Source organism: Nannospalax galili, unplaced genomic scaffold (genome assembly GCF_000622305.1).
Source record: "Nannospalax galili isolate Female #2095 unplaced genomic scaffold, S.galili_v1.0 scaffold113, whole genome shotgun sequence".
Lineage (NCBI taxonomy): Eukaryota > Metazoa > Chordata > Mammalia > Rodentia > Spalacidae > Nannospalax > Nannospalax galili.
Window position 1 is genome coordinate 501,340 of NW_008335444.1, and position 20,904 is coordinate 522,243.

General features: G+C 39.8%; 1 protein-coding gene across 1 annotated transcript; it reads left to right on the forward strand.

Moving 5' to 3' along the window:
* The first annotated feature begins 14,474 nt into the window (after window positions 1–14,474).
* On the forward strand, window positions 14,475–19,167 carry CUNH1orf53 (chromosome unknown C1orf53 homolog). The gene is made up of 3 exons (XM_008830251.3): window positions 14,475–14,755; window positions 17,576–17,677; window positions 19,030–19,167. The coding sequence occupies exons 1-3, from the start codon at window positions 14,528–14,530 to the stop codon at window positions 19,099–19,101; spliced, it is 402 nt and encodes a 133-aa protein (XP_008828473.1). The 5' UTR covers window positions 14,475–14,527; the 3' UTR covers window positions 19,102–19,167.
* The last annotated feature ends 1,737 nt before the right edge of the window (window positions 19,168–20,904 follow it).

Sequence of the window (20,904 nt, forward strand, 5' to 3'; positions counted from 1 at the left end):
TCCTCTGAAAGAGCAGTCAGGGCTCTTAACTGCTGAACTATCTCTTCAGCCCCATGAGTCAAATTTTTAAAAAATATTTTTTTTTATTGGGGCTAGAAAAATGGCTCAGAGGTTAAGAGCACTGACTATTCTTGCAGATGACCCAGGTTCAGTTTCCCACACCTACATGGTCTAACAATCATCTGTAATTCCAGTTCCAGGGGATCCGATGTCCTCCTCTGACCTATGCAAACATGGCATGACACGAATGCACTTGAAGGCACATACTCATACACATAGAATAAAATTAAAAAATAAAAATAAAATATTTAAGATATTTTATTGATTTTCTGAAATTTTTATATGTGTATTTTGATCATATTCAGACCCATTCTTCACCCCATCTCCACCCCTTATTATCTCCCCAAAGTCATGGCCTTTATTTCTATTTTCTTCTGAAGTCCTAACAAGTCTAATCTGAAGTCTCCATATGCTCTTGGGAGTGGGCCCATGCCCTGGAGTATGATCAATCTACTGAGCATCACATCCTTTAAGAAAACTGACTCCCCCTCTCCCAGCAGCTATCAATTGCTAATAGTTCCTCAGCTAGGGCTGGGGTATCTTCCCCACGTACCCCTCTCCATGTTAGATTTTTGTCTGACTTGGATTTGTGTGACAGAGACCATACCTGGCACTGTTTTCAGAGCCAAGAATCTGTGACTACAGGCCACAGGGGAGAACCTACTACTATTCTGCTAAACGGACATGCTATTAAACCACTTTCTCGTGACTTATTGTTATACCCATAAATTAGTGCATCTCTCAACTCTTACCAGAGAAAAGTTCATTTTGTAGTAGATGGTCATCAACACAGCGACCCACAGCAGGTGAATATACAGAGAATAAAAGACTCTGGAATGCTTAGCCCTAAATGGGACACCTATATCCTCCAAAGGTCAGGGATCATTATGAAAGAGAGGTCAGAAAGATTGTAAGAGCTAGAGGTGGTGGATGAATGCAAGGATACAGTGTTCTCTGGATCTAACAGGTAGTTGCACTTGTGACAGCTTGTACAAGGCCTATGCAAACTCAAGCAGGAAAATGGGTACTGGAGCTAGAGAAATGGCTCAGTGGTTAAGAATACTTGTGGCTCTTCCAGAGGACCCAGATTCAATTCCCAGCACCCACATAGTGATTGACAACTATCCTTAATTAAAGTTCCAGGAGGTCCAATACCCTCTTCTGGCCTTCGTGGGCATTATATGTCAATGGGTATATATATATATATATATGCAGAATGCTCATATATACACATATATGTATACACAAACACATATATAATAAAGACAAATTATCTAAAAAAGTTTAAAAATACCCATATTGTTGAATAGTAGTAAAACATTTATTAAAATTTTAGCAATATAAATAATGCCCATATTATTTCACTGTACCCATATAGTAAAAATATAGCCATACTTGGTGTCTTAGTCTGTTTCAGCTGCTGTAACAAAATACTTGAGACTAGGTAATGTATAGAACAGATATTATTGATTCTTCACTCTTCTGGAGGCTAAGAAGTCTAAGATCAAGACATCAGCACATCTGGTATCTCATGAGATTCACTCTTTTTCCAAGATGGCACCTTCTTGATGCATCTGCCCATGGTGAAGGGGCAGAGATGAATGTTTTGTCTTTACATGGCAGAAGAGATAGAAGTGGGAAAAGGTCTAACTAGTTTTCTCCAGTCCTTTTTAACCTAATTAATTAATAATTAACCTAACCTTTTAACCTAATTAATTAATTAAATATATGAGTGCTTTGCCTACATGTATGTAAGTGCACCCATGCATGTAATACCTGTGGAGGCCAGAAAGGGGTGTCAAGTCCCCTGGAACTGAAGTTATGGATGGTTGTTAGCTGCCATGGGGCTACTGGGAATTGAACATTGGGTCCTCTACAAAGACAGCAGTGCTTTTAACTGCTGATCTACCTCTTCAGTCTCTCTCCAACATATTATAAGGACATTAATCCCACTCTTGAGCTAAGTACGTCTCAGAGGCCTTACCTCTAATATCATCAGCTTATTGATTAGCTTTCAAAATGAGAATTTTGAGAGACATGTACATTCAAATCATATTATATATTAAACCATATTTAGCAAAATACAGTGGGGACTTGGAAGTAGATATACATACTTGAGGTGGTATACACCAGGAAGCAATAATTTTGCTTTAAATGCTTTGCTCCTTGTCTCAGAGGCCTTACCTCTAATATCATCAACCTATTGATTAGTTTTCAAAATGAGAATTTTGAGAGACATGTACATTCAAATCATATTATATATTAAACCATATTTAGCAAAATACAGTGGGGACTTGGAAGTAGATATACATACTTGAGGTGGTATACACCAGGAAGCAATAATTTTGCTTTAAATGCTTTGCTCCTTAAGCTAGGTGGTAGGAAACACAGGCATTGTCATAATATCTAGAATTTTTATGTGTGTCTGACATAGTCATAATAAAATATAATCCAGGAGAAAACTCATCCATTTTCCTCACTGGACATTGTCTTGTCTGAATGCCACCCTAAAGTAGTAGCAAAGTATACTGATGTTCTGAAATGGGCAGTGAGTAATGTCTATGGATTCATGGAGGAAAACAGCTGGAATAGAAAAAGAACTCCAGTCTTTGTTTCCTCTTGCTGTCACAAAGTCACTGAACTAACTAATCCATGCTGCCATACCCATCTCTAGACTTCTCGTTCTGTAAGATAATCAAAATTTTAGGCCTCTTCCTCCTCCCTCCCCCTCCTTCTCCTCCTTGTTTTACAGTGCTAGATATTGAACTCAGGGTCCAATGTATGCTAGACAAGCATTCTGTTACTTAACTGCATCCCCACCATCAATGTTTTTGAATAAATAGAATTGCTCTTAATTATTAACACTCATATCAACTTATACCATGTAGTAAAATTCTCTTCTACAAATCTTCCCCTTCCTTACAAGGTTATTATTCACAGTGATGTCAATATTATAAAGATTCTTTGCATTTTTTATTACCATTTCAAATTCTACTTCTATCACAGACTTTTCTTTACCAAAAAAGTTTCTGAATAGCGTTATAACATGCTGAATGCAGGTTTACTCAGGGAATATATAATTTAATTTTCCATAGTCAAGGTGGTTTAGAAACATAATCTTTGGAATCCTAAACTTTAATTTTAGGTCAGTATATTAAAACTTTTAATTAATAGAAAAATCTGCTTAATTATACATACATAACAGGCTTTTATCATTTATCAATAAAAGTTGATAATCATTCAACCAAGCTAAGCCTCATTCTATTAAGGATTGGTAGTAAAATAGGCAATGAACTATTAAGCAAATGAGGACTAATATGTGAAAGGATTAAAAACAGGAGAGTGGTTTTCCAGTTCAGTAACAGCAACAGCTAACATTTATGAACACAATTTATGTGCTGAGTACCCTCTTAAATGTTTACATAATACTTCATTTATCCCTCACAATACCTCTGGGTTGGGATATTTGTCACATTTTAAAGAGGAGGAAACACATACTAGGTTTAAATATTTTATTTATTATTCTTATTTTATGTGTATGAGTGTTTTGCCTGCTGTGTGTAAGTACACCCATGTTGTACAATGCCTACAGTGGTCAGAAGAGGGCACTGGACTCCTGGAACTGGAGTTACAGATGGTTGTTAGCTGCCATGTGGGTGCTGGGAATCACACCTGGGTTCTCTGCAAGAGAAGTCAGTGCTCTTAACCTCTGAGCCATCTCTCCAGCCCCACATACAAGGTTTAAATAATCTCAAAGTCACAGAATGAAAAAATAGATAAATAGGTTAAGATTCATTTCCAGGTCTTCATGCCTTTAGCCAAAATTCTTTCCACACACAGTGCCACAACTCATGAATTTATTCATTCACTAACTGATAACTTCGTTGTCACTGTTCTTAACAGTGGAACAAAATTGTTGGCAGAATATACATATTCCTACTATCAGTCATGGAACTTTGATTGGCAGATGAAACTACACAGTTCCAAACATTCCACTATTTCAGAACTCACAATGTAGATACAACACATATTTTGTAGTGCTCAGTCAGTCATAAAGCCCTCGATTTTCTGTTACTATTGGTTTCATAATGTAATACAAACAATTTAGTTCATTACAGTGTTGTTCAAAGTGTGCCATCAAGAAGTATGATCTGGGGGCTGGAGAGTTGGCTCAGCGGTTGAGAGCACTAACTGCTCTTGCAGAGGACCCGGGTTCAATTCCTAGCACCTACATGGCAGCTATGAACCATCCTTAACTCCAGTTCCACGGGAATCCGAAGGCCTCTTCTGACCTCTGTGGCACTGCATGACACAGGTGCACTCACGTACATGCAGGCAATACACTTGTACACATAAAATAAAAATAATAAATAAAATAAAGAAAAAGAAGCTTCTTTAAAAAAGAAGAAGAAGAAGAAGAAGAAGAAGAAGAAGAAGAAGAAGAAGAAGAAGAAGAAGAAGAAGAAGAAGAAGAAGAAGAAGAAGAATGATCTGGCTGGGTGTTGTGGTGGACTCAGGAGGCAGAGGCAGGCAGGTGGATCTCTGTGAAATTCAGGCCAGCCAGGTCTACATAGCAAGTTGCAGGCCAGCTGTGAAATTCAGGCCAGCCAGGTCTACATAGCAAGTTGCAGGCCAGCTGGCGTCTCCACATGGAGACCCTGTCTCAAAAAAACAAAACCAATATGATCTGAATAAGGATGTATTTGAGTTGTTACCATGCTTACCTAGCATGCATGAAGTTCTGGTATTGACCTTCAGTACTGCACAAAATTCAATGTCGTAAAATCTGTAATCCCAGTTTGGGAGGTAGAGACAAGAGTTCAGTGGCATCCTTAACTACATAGAGTTCAAAGCCAGCCTGGGCTACATGAGACCTTGTCTCAAAAATAATAAATAAATAAGTAAATAAATATGATCAGACAGCAGCTTATGTTGATGGCATTCTGACAAAATTACACAAATATGTCAGCCTACAGAGCAGAGGTACTGTTTAGCTGCTTATAGACGAATTACATTTCACAGGCTTTGGAAATTGATCATCTTTGCACCTGTAGAAAACCTAAAGGAGTTGTATGTATTGTGCTGATCACTGAGGCATATCACTCCTACCCAGCACAGGGAAGATATTAACATGTATCATACTCAATAGACTAGTCATACATGTCAATGTCATGGATAGTTGACCTAAAACTCAGTGTGCCTTTCATTCCAGTCATGGAACAGTGGACATGCTTCCCCCTCAGGCAGCAACAGGAGTGCAGAGAAGAACACTGATTTGTATGCTACAGTTATGTCCTTACCAAGATCTCCCTTAAAAATGTATTAGTATGAAGAAAAGCCTGTCAAACAATGGCTATCCATACAATTTTAAAGCACAAATCTAAGTTATTTATTTTAAGAATATGAACACTTTTGCTTTTATTTTAAAAACAAATCTATTTCTGGAAATTTCACCGTTAATATTGAATAGATATATGGTAGGTTCCATTTCTAATACTTGCATAACAAAAGGGCTAGAAGTAATTAGTCTGTATATTTATACGACAGTGATTGTGTGCATGTAGTTTATAATTGAAATGACTGTTCAGGGTTAACAATGCTGCACTTCACTGTCAACATATACTTACTTCATTTGGAATGCAGCCCACAATACTGCATTCACCATTAATTCAATGACTGTTTGGGGAGAACTTACTAAATAGATTGCCAAATAAAATCAGTTACCTTATTATTTTAGTATGCTGTGTCTCAGAACAATAGCACAAGAACAGCTGGCATGTTGGTAAAACCCAAAGTTGATTCTGTAATATATTAGGAGAAAATGTAATTGTATTATTTCCTGCCTATGACATTCACAACTGGGTTTTGCTTCCATTATTTATTTATTCATTCATTCGTTCACTGAAGCAGTTTTATTTCTGTCTTTCCTTTTCCCCGAGCATTTCCTATGTACTTGTGCCACTACAGACACAAAGATAAGTAAGACCATGTTTAATATTATTAAAGGCCCAATGGTGTAGGCATATAAAAAAACATAATATTATACAAGAGAAGGTGCACATGTAGCAGATATTTGGAAGCCTTGAGGAAGTGTGTACACATCCTGTTGAGGAGGCAACAGTAAGCAAGGTAAGCATCAGGGAGGGCTTCCTAGAAGAGACGGTGCAGACTGAGGCCCAAGGAAGCTCAACTGTAATCACCTCAGTACACCAAGGAAATGAGCATGAAGACTGAGGTGGAGATGAGGGGAAGAATAGTCCTGCTAGAATAAACAGCACGTACAAAGCATGAACAATAAGTCTCGAGTACTTAGGACAAGACTCTGAAAAGTAATAAAATCTCATTTTGTGTTATTTACAATATTGAACCATTGGGTTCTAATGTAAAGAGAGATAAATAACAAACTGAATTGAGAAATGATAGAAGCAAAAGAAAGATCTGATTTAAGAGTTTTTTGACAATCTGAGACTGTCTACAAATAAAACTGGCAGCTCTTGCTGAAGGTCTGGATGGAGAGATGTGAAGAGGTCAGGACTACTTCTGTAGTCAGTAAGCACTATATGAGTGTTTTGGATTGACTGGCCAAGTAATCTGAGACACCTGAAGGTAGCAATGTTGGGGGGTGGGGGAGATCCAGACTGCTCTTCATCAAAGAACAGTTGAGAGAGTGGAAGACATGAAATGGTGAGATTTCTTCTCCTCCCATAGCACATCCATACTTGTCCAGGATACCAAAAACAAACTAGAAGGATAAGGGCCCAATGCAGCAGTGCTCTAGGTGGGTACTGGTGGAGCAGCATCCACTGAAAAGTCAGCAGAGATTGCTGGTCTTGCAAATTGAAATGGTTATAATTCCCTGAAGAATTTTCTAAGACCAGCTCTGTGAAACAAAGCGTGCTAGTCAATGTCTGATTAAATGAAAAAAAAAATTCCCTATAGGCAACCTTAGAGACGTATAACATTTGCTCTCAATCCTAAGAATTGATACTGACAATGGACTCTGCATACAGCATGGCATGTCACAACACACCATTCGCCTATTTGAAAAACATCAAACACATAATCAGCACCCAAAAGGAACTGACTAAAGCAGCCAGTCTGTGGATAAGAAATTTGTTGTTGCTCTGTGGTTCCAGTACTAAATGTCCACTCACAGCTCACTATATTCAGAATTCATTAAAAAGATAATGCTTGGGGGCTGGAGAGATGGCTCAGCGGTTAAGAACACTGGTATTCTGCAGAAGACTCAAATTTGAATCCCAGTACCCACATGATGGCTAACGACTGTCTGTTATTTCAGTTCCAGGGGGATCCGATGGCTTCTTCTGTCTTCTGCTGTCTTTGCATGACATGGGTGCACTTACATATATGCAGGCAATACACATATACATATGAAATAAAAAATAATATATTCAATTTTTTTTAAAAAAACATAATGCTTAATGTCAATTAGATGCAGCAATTCAAGGGCTCAGATTAGATCCTTTGATGATGTATATATCTGTTTTGTCAGTAAAATTACTGTCTAGTAAGATTTCAGATTTAGTATTTCTTTTCTCTTAGTTTTTTCAAAAATACTTTATTTGCAACAAGTAATACATAATAAATGTATTCAAATATGTAATATTAAATATAGAAAATTTAGAACTTCACACAATTCTGACTAGTGTTCAGGAATATGTATTTGAGAATGGCAAATCAATGACTCATTTATGCAATCAAAAGTTCATGAATTCCATAGTTCTAAACTCTATGCAAAAGCATATGATGGTCTGTGTAGATACAATGATGGAAATGACATGTTCACTATTGTTTGTAGTATTTTGAGACTATAATGCCAAACATTACCACCAATGAAGAGCTAAAATGGCTCACATAATTCTGAGATGCTCAAGGAAGGACAACCAGGGGGAACCAGAGGAACAATTTTAAAAATTTAGAAGACAAACATTTTGATACTAAAATGATTGGGTGGTATATTAGTTGCTTTTCTGTTGTGATAACATCATGACCAAGGCAACTTACAGAAAGAAGAGTTTATTTGACTTATGGTTCCAAAAGGTTAGAGTCCATTATTCCCCATGATATGCACAGAGGCATGGTGGTAGGAGGTGGCCAGGGCAGAAAGCCGAACACTCACATCATCAAGGCACAGGAAGCAGAAAACATCTGGGAATCTGGCAAGGCTTAAGAACTCTCAAAGCCCACCCCCAACATTGTGCTTTCTCCATCAAGGTTGCACCTCCTAAAACCTCCCAAAACAGCACCACCAAATGGGGACAAAATGTCCAAATACTTGGAGTGTATGTGGGACATTCCTATTCAATGCAGCACAGGTGGGCTGATGGAATTTATTTTGCAGTTGAAAGTTACACTGTAGTAGATGATGCTAATTTGATGTTAATAAAGGCTCTTTTCAGACAGGGTTGGGTGGGTTGCTCCATGGGCAGATCCAGACTAACCCTGACTGGCTTAAGTATAACCTGAACTCATAAGACTGACTCAAGAATGAACATGATGCTGATTGTAACTGATGGTTCATTTTCAAAGTGCCTCAAACCAGCTTCAAATGACTAGAAAATTCTTGACTCCTGTGAATGCTGCTAATCTAGCTATTCGTCCAACCATCCAAACTCTGCTAAGCCATTCCCCTCTTTTAAAAACCCTAAAAATGTAGAGTAGAAAATTACTAACAACCAAGTTTGTCTACAAGGTGATGTATCTTATAAGCTGTATTAGTTACTTTTCTGTTGCTGTGATAAAACACATGACCAAGGCAAGGCAGAAGGAGGAGTATACTTGGCATACAGTTCCAGAGAGATAAAAGTCCATTGTATGGAGGCACGGTGGCAGGGGTGGATAGGGCAGAAGTTGTGGGATCACATCTTCAAGCAGGCACAGAAATCAGAGAGAGAAATTGGAAATGGGATATGGCTATGAACTCTCAGCTTGCCCCTATTGACGTGTTTCCTTCAGCAAGGCCCCACCTCCTAAACCTCTGCAAACAGTGCCACCAACTGGAGTCAAGTATTAAATATTTGAGGCTATTGTCGGTGTACCATTCAAACCACTGCATTCCACTCCCTGGCTCCCATAGGTTCATGACCATATCATAATGCTAAATGCATTTAGTCCAAATTTAAATCCCTCATAGTCTTTCACAGTCTCAACACTGTTCAAAGGTCCAGAGTCCAAAATCTCTTGTGAAACTCAAGCTAAGCTTGTAAATGTAAGCCCTCATAAAATCAAAAGGCAAATTATATACTTCCAATATGCAATGGAACTGAATACACATTCCCATTTCAAATGGGAGGAATGGGGGCATAGTGGGGCAATACTGGACTAAAGCAAGAATGGAACCCACCAGGGCAAACACCGTCTGGACTTTATTTCCAAAAGGCCTAGGTTGCTCAGCCCCTCCAACTTGCTGCATGCAACATAATTCTTTCCCTTGGGATGGCACTACTCCCTGTGCACAGCTCTCCTGGCAGATGTCTCACAGTTCTAACATCTCCATCTTGGGGTCTCCATTGCCAAATAGGCTTGACATTCACAACTTCACACAATAGCCTCTCAAGGCCTCTTGGCCTCCCAGGGCCTTCTTTTAAAAAATATTTTATTTACTATTTTTATTTATGTGTATGAGTACATTGTCTGCATGTATGTAAGCACATCCATACTGTGCAATGCTCACAGAGGTCAGAAGAGTGTGTCAAATCCTCCTAGAACTGGAGTTATTGATAGTTGTTAGCTGCCATGTGGGTGCTGGGAATTAAGTCCAGGTCCTCTGCAAGAGCAGCCAGTGCTCTTAACCAGTGAGCCATCTCTCTAGCCCCAGGGCCTTCTTTAAACAGGAACTATTCTGCTACACATTTCCTGGCCTCAGCAGCTCTCTGAAATCATGGAGGAAGAACCAAAGGCCAATCATTCTTGCATCTTTCATGCCTCTAAATCCAGCACCATGTGAATGACATTGCCAAGTCTGGCTGCCAGCTTGGGATTTACATTATTGAGAGCATCTCTAAGTTGTGGTTTTGTAGGAGCAGAAAAGTCCTTAGGTCTTTTCCTTTCACAAGCTGGAAGCTTAGCTGGGAAGGGTCTTGTTCTCAGGGTGCTTTTTCTATTGTTCAAATGTAAGTCTGGAGGCCTCTCTTAATGGCTCTAATCTCCTTATTAAAGACAGCCTCTTCTTCAGCACCAGCCTTGGCTCCCACATTATTAAACTTCATCACCTTCTTTTCCTCTCCATACTACATTTTGTATTTCTTTCTGCTGCACTTGCTCTGTTTTGGTTTAGATCTCATAGTATTCATCATTAATAGCTATGCCACTGATTCAACATTAGGCTGTCTTGAAGTTTCCTCTGCCAAAGAAATTAGTCCATTACCTTTTAATCTAGCCTGAGGAAGATGGAAGCCAGTCTTTGCCCCAAATTCCTGTTGCTGTATAAGTCCTTGTTTCCATATCCCTCTGGAACATCTTGAGCCAGGCCCCTACTATAATGGCCCATTAAGCTCTGCTTACACCATTCAACCACTTTTCTAATCCAAACTTCCAAAATCTTCCCTAATCTTCCCAAAACCAACATAGTCAGGTTCTTCACAGCAATACTCCACTCTCTGGAGTACTTCTCTACTAGTTACTTTTCTGTTGCCATGATAAAACACCATGACACAGGAAGCAGACAGAGAAACGAGATGGAATGTGGCTATGGACCCTTATCCCACACCCACTGACAGGCTTCTGCCAGCAAGGCTGCATCTCCTAAACCTCTGAAAGTAGTGCCACCACCTACGACCAATTATTTAAATACTTGAGCCTATAGGGCATGCCTCATTCAAACCACCACATAAACTTTAAAATATACAGAATGTGAACCACATAACCCACAAAAGGTTTTTTCTTAAGACAAAGACAAACATATATGACAGAAGAAAAGATAAGATCTAGATAATATACCTTGTTTACTCAGTCTGAAAGGAAAGGGAGGAAGGAGCTTGCTTGTATTAGGGTTTAAAAACTGTTCTCTGTACTCAATCAGCACACCTGCCTTTCTGGGCTGATTCCTGGATTTGCAAAGTTATAAAATAAGCTGACTCACTGTCACTCCTGTGAGTCTGTAGCACTCTTATAATGAAGGTAAGATTTTTGTTTCTCACACTGACGATGACTGCTAAGATTTATAGGAAGCGTGAAGCATCTCCCATCCCAAACTTCAAGTAAGTTCCTCTTTTCTTTACCAGACAAGAATGAGAAACTATGACACCCTAGAATCTGTTTGAGCCACTTTTCACCAATAAGAAAAGAGCCTGCTTAAAAAGTAAATTATCACTCAGGCAGAAAATGGAGCGAACCAAGCCCTCATCAATTCATTAAGCCCCGAATCTAGTTATCCTTCATGGTTACATGTATAAAAAGAGTCCTTTGCTATAATCAGATTGAATTGTATGACGTATACATATTTTGCAACCCAGAGTTCTAACGTACCTATTTAAAAATTAATATAACTGAAATCTTGGGAAATGCATTTCCCTAGAACCCATCCTCCAACATGACAAGCATGTTTAATGCCAGTATAAACACCCTAAATTCTGGGAAGACTTATAAAATCTGCCCAATAATATCATGTTACTTGTAGAATTTAGCACAAAACAACTCTTTCTGCGGCAAACCTAGCTGTAAAATCTTCATAACGAAGTGAGAACTTAATTTACCTTCTGAGGTAGTACTTAATGCCCTCACTTTCCTACAGTTTTATCTATTTGAACACAGAGAATCTGAAAAGACTAAGCTAAGAATCAAGTCCTGCAAGGGCCTTTTAAAAGAAGAGGCACAAAGAAAGTTAATTGGTATAACACTGGGGAATCAAATGAAGACTGGCAGCAAATCTAGCTGTAAAATCTTCATAACGAAGTGAGAACTTAATTTACCTTCTGAGGTAGTACTTAATGCCCTCACTTTCCTACAGTTTTTATCTATTTGAACACAGAGAATCTGAAAAGACTAAGCTAAGAATCAAGTCCTGCAAGGGCCTTTTAAAAGAAGAGGCACAAAGAAAGTTAATTGGTATAACACTGGGGAATCAAATGAAGACTGAAGGAAAGACAACAATCTATTCAATATCTACATAATACTGTAATTAAGTTACCAAATTGTTTGAGAATTATTACTAGTGAGATAGTTTACCATGTATTTTAATTATATCATTTCCAACTTTGATTACATGTTAAAGTTGCATTCATAGCAATGCACACAACGGTAACATGTGACTAATACAAAGAGCTTCCTCAGCTGTGTGCCAGAGTCAGTGACTAACCAGAAGGATTTTTTTTTTTCTTTTTCTTAGACTGGATCATTTTTGTGACCAGAACTCAAATATGTAGCTCAGGCTGGACTCAAATCCATGATCCTCCTGTGTTCACCTCCTGAGCACTGGAATATTAAAAAAATATTTTATTTTTATGTGTATGAGTGTATTGCCTGCACGTATGTGAGTGCACCCGTGTTGTGCAATGCTACGGAGTTGAGAAGGCTTCAGATTCCCCTGGAACTAGAGTAAAGGACGGTTCATGGCCACCATGTGGGTATTGGGAATTGAACCGGGGTCCTCTGCAAGAGCAGTCAGTGCTCTTAACCGCTGTGCCATCTCTCCAACCCCTCAGCAATGCAATTATAAGCATATGCCACCACACCTGGCTCAAGATGACTATGAAACCTGAGAATGGAGGAGATGGCAAAGAAGGTGTTTGCATAATTTAGTAATCTGAAAAATATGTGTACACCTATTTATTACTGTTTTAAATGTTAAATGATTTTAGATTCAGGAGTTGTAAATACAGTAAAGAGGCTCTATATACTCTCTATCCTGTTACTCCCAATGCTCACATACTACATAATTACAATATGAAAACCAGAAACATGATATTGGAACGCTGCATGTACAGTTCTATGCTATATTCCCATATGTAAATTCTCCTGGCTCAACCTTTTTCTAGTCACTTCTTTTTTTCTCCCAATCATGTTTCATGTAACAATTACACTTCCTAGAAATGATTGCTCTCATTTTTCTATTTCAACCTGGTCTATAAAATGTGGTCCCCATCCTTTAAGTTGCTATCATGCTGACACCTTGATCTTCAATTTTAAGTGCAGTGAAATACATTTGGATCTCCAAACTTAAAGAATTTGGCTGGGGCTGACATGGAAATGTTTAACTTCTCATTTTTATTGATACTCATTTTTTATTTCAAGTTTAATTCCATCCTTCCTTAGCTTTCTCTAGGATCTCCTGTTCCCCTTCCAGGTTTTAAACTCTTCTCTCAGAATATGGTACAGTCTCCAAATTTATTATTTCAACACAAAGGAAACTTTTGCCAAATGGGAAGTCCAATTTATCAATTCACTAAGATTTATAATGGGCCAAATAGCTGTGTTTTTATCTGTGATTAAGAACATTAAAATAGGATTTCAAGGTTGCAAGATAAATGCAGATACAATAAGACAGTATTGATTATCTATAGCTCTTTATACACCTTTCTCCTGTCCAACTAATCTGTTTGCCCTTGTAGATCAAGTCCGGACCTCAGTTGTCATACTAAAGAGCATTAACAAAACCACTAACTCTTCAACTCCCCTTCTCTGGAAATCCAGACTGGGGGTGGTGTTAATTTAATTCTAACATGTGAAATTACCTCCTGGGCTTGTGCTAATTTTCTCAAATTTAATTTTGTAGGGGTAGCAGTATAACTCTCATCTTTCAGACAGGAAGCATAATTTTAGTTTGGATTTTGCAAATACTTAGCTACAAGAAAATTGCACCTTTTCTTAGTGTGAGACTTCAGCTTAACTTTAATTCTGTTGTGGGTCAAAGAATTAAGCTACCAAGGTTGTTTCCAACTTTTATTGCCTTCACACAGTAAACACATAATCTTTTCTATATAAAGAGTACGGTGCTAACAAACCTAACTTCCTGGTTTCTTTTTTTTAATATTTTTATTTTGTGTGCATGAATGTACTGTCTGCATGTATCTGAGTGCACCCGTATGGTGCAATGCCCCGGAGGTCAGAAGAGGACTTCGGACTCCCCTGGAACTGGAGTTGAGGACGGGTTTGTAGCCACCATGTGGGTGGTGGGAATTGAACCCGGGTCCTCTGTAAGAGCAGGCAGTGCTCTTAACGGCTGAGCCATCTCTCCAGGCCCCCCCCCCTTTTTTTTTAAACATTTATGATTCTGCTGAATCTCGTCTAGGGAGACGAGGGGGGAAAAGTGCACCCTTTTATCTCAGAAGAAAGTGCTTAGACTGCAAGAGCAGGAAGGGGCATAGGCGATTCTGGTCCTCAGTTGTGATGTTCTCACCAGAGGACCGGGAAGGAGGCAGGGCCAGGGTTCAGCAGCCCGCCTTCCCTGGGGGCGGGAGCTCGGAGGGCCGCGCCCCTCGCTCCGACTCACCGCCCGGAGCCAGACGCCATGGCGGCCGGGCGGATCCGGGTGCTGGCGGGCACTGCGCTGCGACGGCCATCGCCTCGGACTGCAGACTGCGGGCAGCTGCTCAGCTTAGCGCTCTGCTCAGATTCGGAGGGAGCCCGCGGCGGCTCTACGCCCCGCTCGCAAAGCAGGCCGGAAGGCCTTCCGGGAAGCGAAGCGTTAACTGCGGCCGAGCAGCACATAGTGGAGCTGCACGCAACCGCCTGCGCGGTGAGGCCCGCTCCTGCTCGCCCGCCCGTCCGCCCCACGGCCTCTGCGCCTGCGCGCGTGGCCCCTGGCTTCTAGGCCGCCATTTGGTCCTTGGCCTCAGGCCCTGCACGTCCTCTTAGCGCTCGCGCCTCGACGTCCCGCCAGAAACCTGACCGTTCTTTTCCGTTCCGGACAAAGGGTTTACCGGGTGTCTGTCCTGAGTGAGAGTGGGGCTCAGTTTCTGATTAGCGTCCCAGCTAAACACTTGGATCTGTGTGCGTGCGCGCTCCACTGTGTGCCTGAGTGTGTGGGTGGGGAAAAGGCAAGTTAAGGAACTGATGGAGGTTGAAGACCTGAGCAGTCATAGAAAAAGTTTGTTGTATTGTATAAATATGTTGCATCTACATGATCACTTGACCATTTGCCACCCGGTGATCTTTTTGTGATTAAAAAAAGACACATTTTTTATTTTCCCCACTGCCCCCTGGGCCTTGGCCTCCAGTCCAAGTAAACAGAGGAAATTACGATCAGGCAAGTTCTCTAGGCAGCCTAGGATAAAACGTTTAATTCTCGTTTGCACCTTTGACATTTGTTTGTTACCACCAGTATCTAAATTTATCATCTCCCTTCAGTTTTCTAACATCTCAGACCACGAGAGTTTGAAAGTAGCATTATTTCTATTTTATTTCCTTTATGAAAGAATGATAAGAAAAAATAAGTTCTAAAATGATATCTAACCCTTCTTTATATATTCAGTTTTGTGTGCGGCCAGTACTTGATAGAACTATGAGTGAGTTGGTGAACTTGAACCAGATGTGGAGAGGAAAATCTTAAAAGTTGCCTAAGACTGACTTTTTTCCCCGTTGACAGTACTATGCCCAGAGAATCCACTGTCTGATCCTTTCAGGTGTTGAAATAAAATTATTAGCAGCATGTGATTGCCCATGTTTATGCTTTTATTTTAAATATAATGGATGCAGTTTGTTCCCATCCAACTATGGTGGATAAAAGAAGTTTCATCGTTTGCAAAGCAAACAGCAGCGGGATGTAAAGACAAGTTCAATCAGCATGGGGAAAGAAAGGAACTTATTCTCTCTGGGGGAATCCACACTTGTTTCATCAATGTCGGTATCACAGGTTACATGACTGTCCAGGAGACCATAAGTAAACCCAATAACAAGCTTGTTATTTCTCTTTTTCCACAAATCACAGCTCCCTCACAATGGCCCCTGTCTACGCCTCAAGGCAGATAGCTCTCTTCCTTTCTCCCACTGCTGATGTGCTTCACTGAGCATCTTGCTCTCCAGTCAAACTGTCAGCACTCTTGCCTCATCTTTGTTGCCACCATTATCTCAGGCCCATTTTCAGAGGACAAATTAAGTGTGTATGGGCAGTCAGCAAGCTCAGAGGTGCTTAGTCCACACAGGAAGCCAGAGAGCACATGTGCAGGAGCAACCTGTTACGCATCCAGTTGCCAGATGATTGCCCTCAGAAAGCACTCAGAAGCTATGGAAAGTAAAGACTGCTGTCAACTTTGCAATGTTTTATTTTTCTCCCTAGTCTCTAAACATGAGCTTTGTAAACAAACAACAACAACAAAATAGAGGAGGGAGGGAGGCAGGGAGGGAAGAAAAAGAAAAAAGTGAAGTCCATTCTAAAGCAGAGTTTAGGGCTCCTGGTTTCCTGTGGCCCCAGAGGATTTGGGAGCCTCCTGAGACTGGTTTTGGGTCTTACCCGATCCTTTTTGCCTGTGTCTGCCTCCTGAGTGCTATTCTAATGGCCTTGATCTCTGTGCAGGAATGCCTTAGAGGGAAACTACACTTGAAATTTTCTTTTTGTTTCAGACTTTACTAAACTTCAACCACAATAAGTTGTACAGCCATTAAATAAGACACTGAACAACTGAGGTTGTCTGAGTAATATAAAAATGTGTGCCAGAAGACATGTTGGCTTCATGCATATTTTAATGGAAAGTCTTGGTGCAAGAGTGATAGATCAAATTACTCCTGATAACAGTGTTACATAACAGCCAATGAGGAGGCTTCCCTGTAAAATCTCGAGGCTGAGTATTATCTTGTGATGCAAGTCCATGAGATAAGTTATAATTTACCTGTACCTTTACATGCAGTGCTTTGGAGACTTAATTTTTTTAATCACATTTGAATGTAGGTGGAATACATTCTTCTTGACATTGGAAGCAGTTATACTAAAAGTTGCTTTTGATCAAACTTGCTAAAGCAGTGAGTGTTAAATATGGTAAAACAATACATTTTCCAACTTTTTTTTCATTTAAAAATAGAACTAAACACTGGGAAAAAATAGTGTAAAAGGTGCAGTGGAGCAACACATTGTGAAGTATAGAAAAGTGTTCAATAATAGCAAAGGTAACTGTTTTCTGTGAGGGCTGGTGGTTTTGATTAGCACCTTTTCTGTAAGTTTAAATCATTATCCACATATTGTAAGTACTGAAATTGCAACAGCAACTTCTGAGTGAAGTTCATTTTCAGCCTCTTAAGCTCTTAAAATCATCTAAATCACCTGTTATTAAGCTTGTTACCTAGAAACTGAATGAAAAATACAAGAGTGGTGGCTACATAGTTATTGGATACAGAAGACTTCTTGTTTTTCCATCAACGTCTCATTTTACTCCAACTGTGTATTTTCTCCTTTAATCACATAGATTGTGAATAATGCTGAAATGCATTCAGTCCTTAATTGCAAGTGTCACTAACATTGCTGGGAATATTGCTTTTTTTATTTTTGCAGGGTTTGGGAGTAGAACTAATATTGAGATATGATGAACATTAGTGAAGATTAATGAATGGTTTTATTACTCTTCAGGCTGGCCAGCTAAACTATGTTGATCCAGCTACTGGCTATGTGGTGCTCACGAGGCTGGCCCACTTGCAGAGAGGTGCTTGCTGTGGTTCTGCCTGTAGACATGTGAGTAACAATTCTCCAATTACCCCAGTAGTTCGCTGAGCTTCTGTAACTTCATAAATACCTATTATTTGAACAACAAGTCAAATAAAAAAGCTAAATGGACTTGCAGTGTGCCTTTCACGAGCTATTTTAGCAAAGGACAATGGAGCAGTTAGTACCAACACAGGACCTTTAAAGTTAATGGAATTTTATGACATTTCACTGCAAGCATCAGCTCCTGAAAATGCTATGACTTGAATTCATGGGAACGCTTCATTAAAAGGAAACTTCCATGAAGTCTCAAATAAGTTGTATTCATTAGACAGGCACAGAGGATAGGAGGAGAAGCCAGAATGTTGCAAACCAGAACCCAGAAAGCATTTTCTTTATTTCCATTTAATAAACAGAAATTTGCCCAACATTAAGAGAGAGGCACATCTCCTTCAAATGATAAAGGTTTCTTTCTTCCCTTCTTTCTTCCCTGCTTCTCAGTCAACCCTTCCCTTGGCATGCAGCTGTCCAGTACTGGAGCTCTAGTGATTCCTTTCCTTCTTCTCTCCCTTCCTCCCTCCCTCCTTCCCTCTTTTCCCTTTCTCCCCAGACCTTCCCTTACATTCTCCCTCTCTCCTTCCTTCCCTCCCTCTTTCCATTCTCCCTTTTTTACTAGTCAATGTTTAAGATAACCACAAAGCTAAATTACTCCAAATTTGGTGCTGTAGATCCTAATAGTCTTGTTTCAATAGATATGTGTCTAGGTTTAATGATCACAATGAATGAACTATTCTTTCCTGTAGTATGAGCAAAGAAGAAATAAGGTTTGTTTTTGTTTTGTTTTTTTTGTTTTGTTTTTTTTCTATTGAAAGGCATACCATTGAGGTACATTGTTACTGGTTTAAGGTTATAAACAATAACATCTGTTTACAGAACACTTTGTATGTTTTGTTGCAAGAATGTGTTATTTCCTTTAAGTAGCCCACTTTCTGATTAAAGAATGGACACTAAATGCATGTATTAATTGTACCCAGTGTTTTAAAAGTCAGTCTTCACTTTTATGTATGTGCCTACCTGTGCCATGAACTGTTTCTAATCAAATGCAAAAGAACTTTGTGTAAATTGTGTACCCAAAACTTTTCTAAGAGTGGGGTTTGACAGTAAAATTTTTGAAGTTGGAAGGATATACTTAGGAAATGGTTCTTCAACCCTAATTAAGACCATTTGCACAAGGTTGCCATTCTCCTTAGTCTGCAAGACTTGGTATATCTAATGATCTAAATAACATTGTTAGCAGTCTCCTTTTTTTCCACCATGAGAAGTGTACTTTTTCCAAGATGATTTCTAAATCATTTGATTTAATTTGTTTTACTTCATTTCAGTGTCCATATGGTCAAGTCAATGTGAAAGATCCATCTAAGAAGAAGCAATTCAATTCCCATTTTTATGTTTGACAGCAATTTCATCTCTGTTCTGTGTCAAGTTGAACTTGTGGGTTTTTTTTTAAATAAAGCTGTTATCTAGAATTATTGTCCATTGCAAATATTTGAGGATTAGCTTAATAGTAAATACGTATATTCAAAAGAACATCCATAAAACGGAAGAGCCAGCAACTGTTGAGTTTCTAAAGTGGCACATTGATAATTTCCTTTCTTTTTGCTTCATGATCACACACATATGCTTAAGAAGAAAATAATGACTGTTCTATTAGGGAAAAGCAGCCCCTGGGTCACAGGAGTCATGCTGGATTTTTCTTAGTTTTGGTTCTCCCACTGTTTTTTCACCAGTGTTAGTGATCTAAGGAAACTTGCTGGCAAATAGCTGAGCACATTCTTCATTTTATTTATATCTTGAACTTGAGGAAATGGATAGCATATCATGTAGTGCAGCATATGAATACCCAAGAAATGCCATCCTGCATGAAAATATGCTCCCTCTTCCATCTGTTCTTTCAAATCATTTTGAGTTGGGGGTCAGACTGCTAAGCATGCCTCTCTTAGAACATTCTTTATTCTCTCTCCCACCAGGTCTTCCTCCTTTTCTTTTGACACTCCCCAAACAAATCTATCTTTGAATATTTTATTATCTTGGCATCCATCCTGTTCCCTGTGGTGATGGCCCTGTGAGGTCTTAGCCTGCAAGCTGAGTCAGGCTCTCCCAGGAATTGTCTTTCCTTCTCAGCTTCTTCTGGAGGACAGCATCCCCCAAGAGGCCCTTTTCTTGCCAGTGGAAGTTGTTCTGTAAAAGGAGACTGCTGCCCACTAGGAAGGCTGACCTTCAGACTTGAACATCTCAGAGGCTTTCAGATCTTAAGCAACCAAAAGGTTCTAGGGTTCTAGTACCTTCTCCCATATTCAGTCCAAAATAAAATCCCTTCTTAAATGTAAAATACACATAAAGAAGCCTAGTAATTCTGGTTCTCCTTAACTGTGACATCGGTTGTTTTTCATGCCTGGTATTTAATAACCTCCAAAAATGTTGACCAGGTTAATGGCTCGATTCTTCTGGTCCTCTAATCCTAGTTGTCCAAGAAGCACCTCCCAAGATACATGGAAGGTGTCAGCACCTTCCTTAGGTTAGGAGTGGTTGGGAAATGACCCTGGGTAGGTAGAAGGAACTCCAAGGAGGTCTCCTTCCCACAGGTGCTCTTTCCACCCGCTATATGCCTTACAAAAAGGAACTGGCCATTCAGGGCCCTTGTGGAGTCTGAACGTACTAGAAAGGAGCTGCTGGTTCAAGAAGGGGGTAGGAGGAGGCATTTACTCTTTCCTGCACCTGATGCCAGGAGCAGAAGTTTGCTGTGGTTCTGGAGAGAGCTTGTGAACCCTGCACTGGGTGGCAGCAGGGTGGGTGCTCCCACAGTAAACACAATATGACCACATAAATGGACTTCCCTGTTAGAGGTTTAAGCTATATTGTATTCACACATTGTAAAGTAAAAACTTTGGTTTCTTATTAGGTGTGTATATACAAACACATGTGGATGCCCAGAAGTAGCAACATCCTGATTTAAATCAATTCTGGTGTTGCTCCACTCTCAAGGCTTCTGGAAACTCCTTCTGCCCCAGGGCTCAATAAATCAAGGGAGATTGTTTTTTAGGGTGTTTCTAACACAGAAGGAGCCAATGGAAATGGGTTACCATAGTGGGGGTGGAGATGGATTTCTAAGGCAGCTGGGAAGAAGTCCTTCCCAGCAGGTGGATGGTGATACATACTCCCCTCTCTCCAAGAGCTGAACTCTCCCTACTGATTATGCA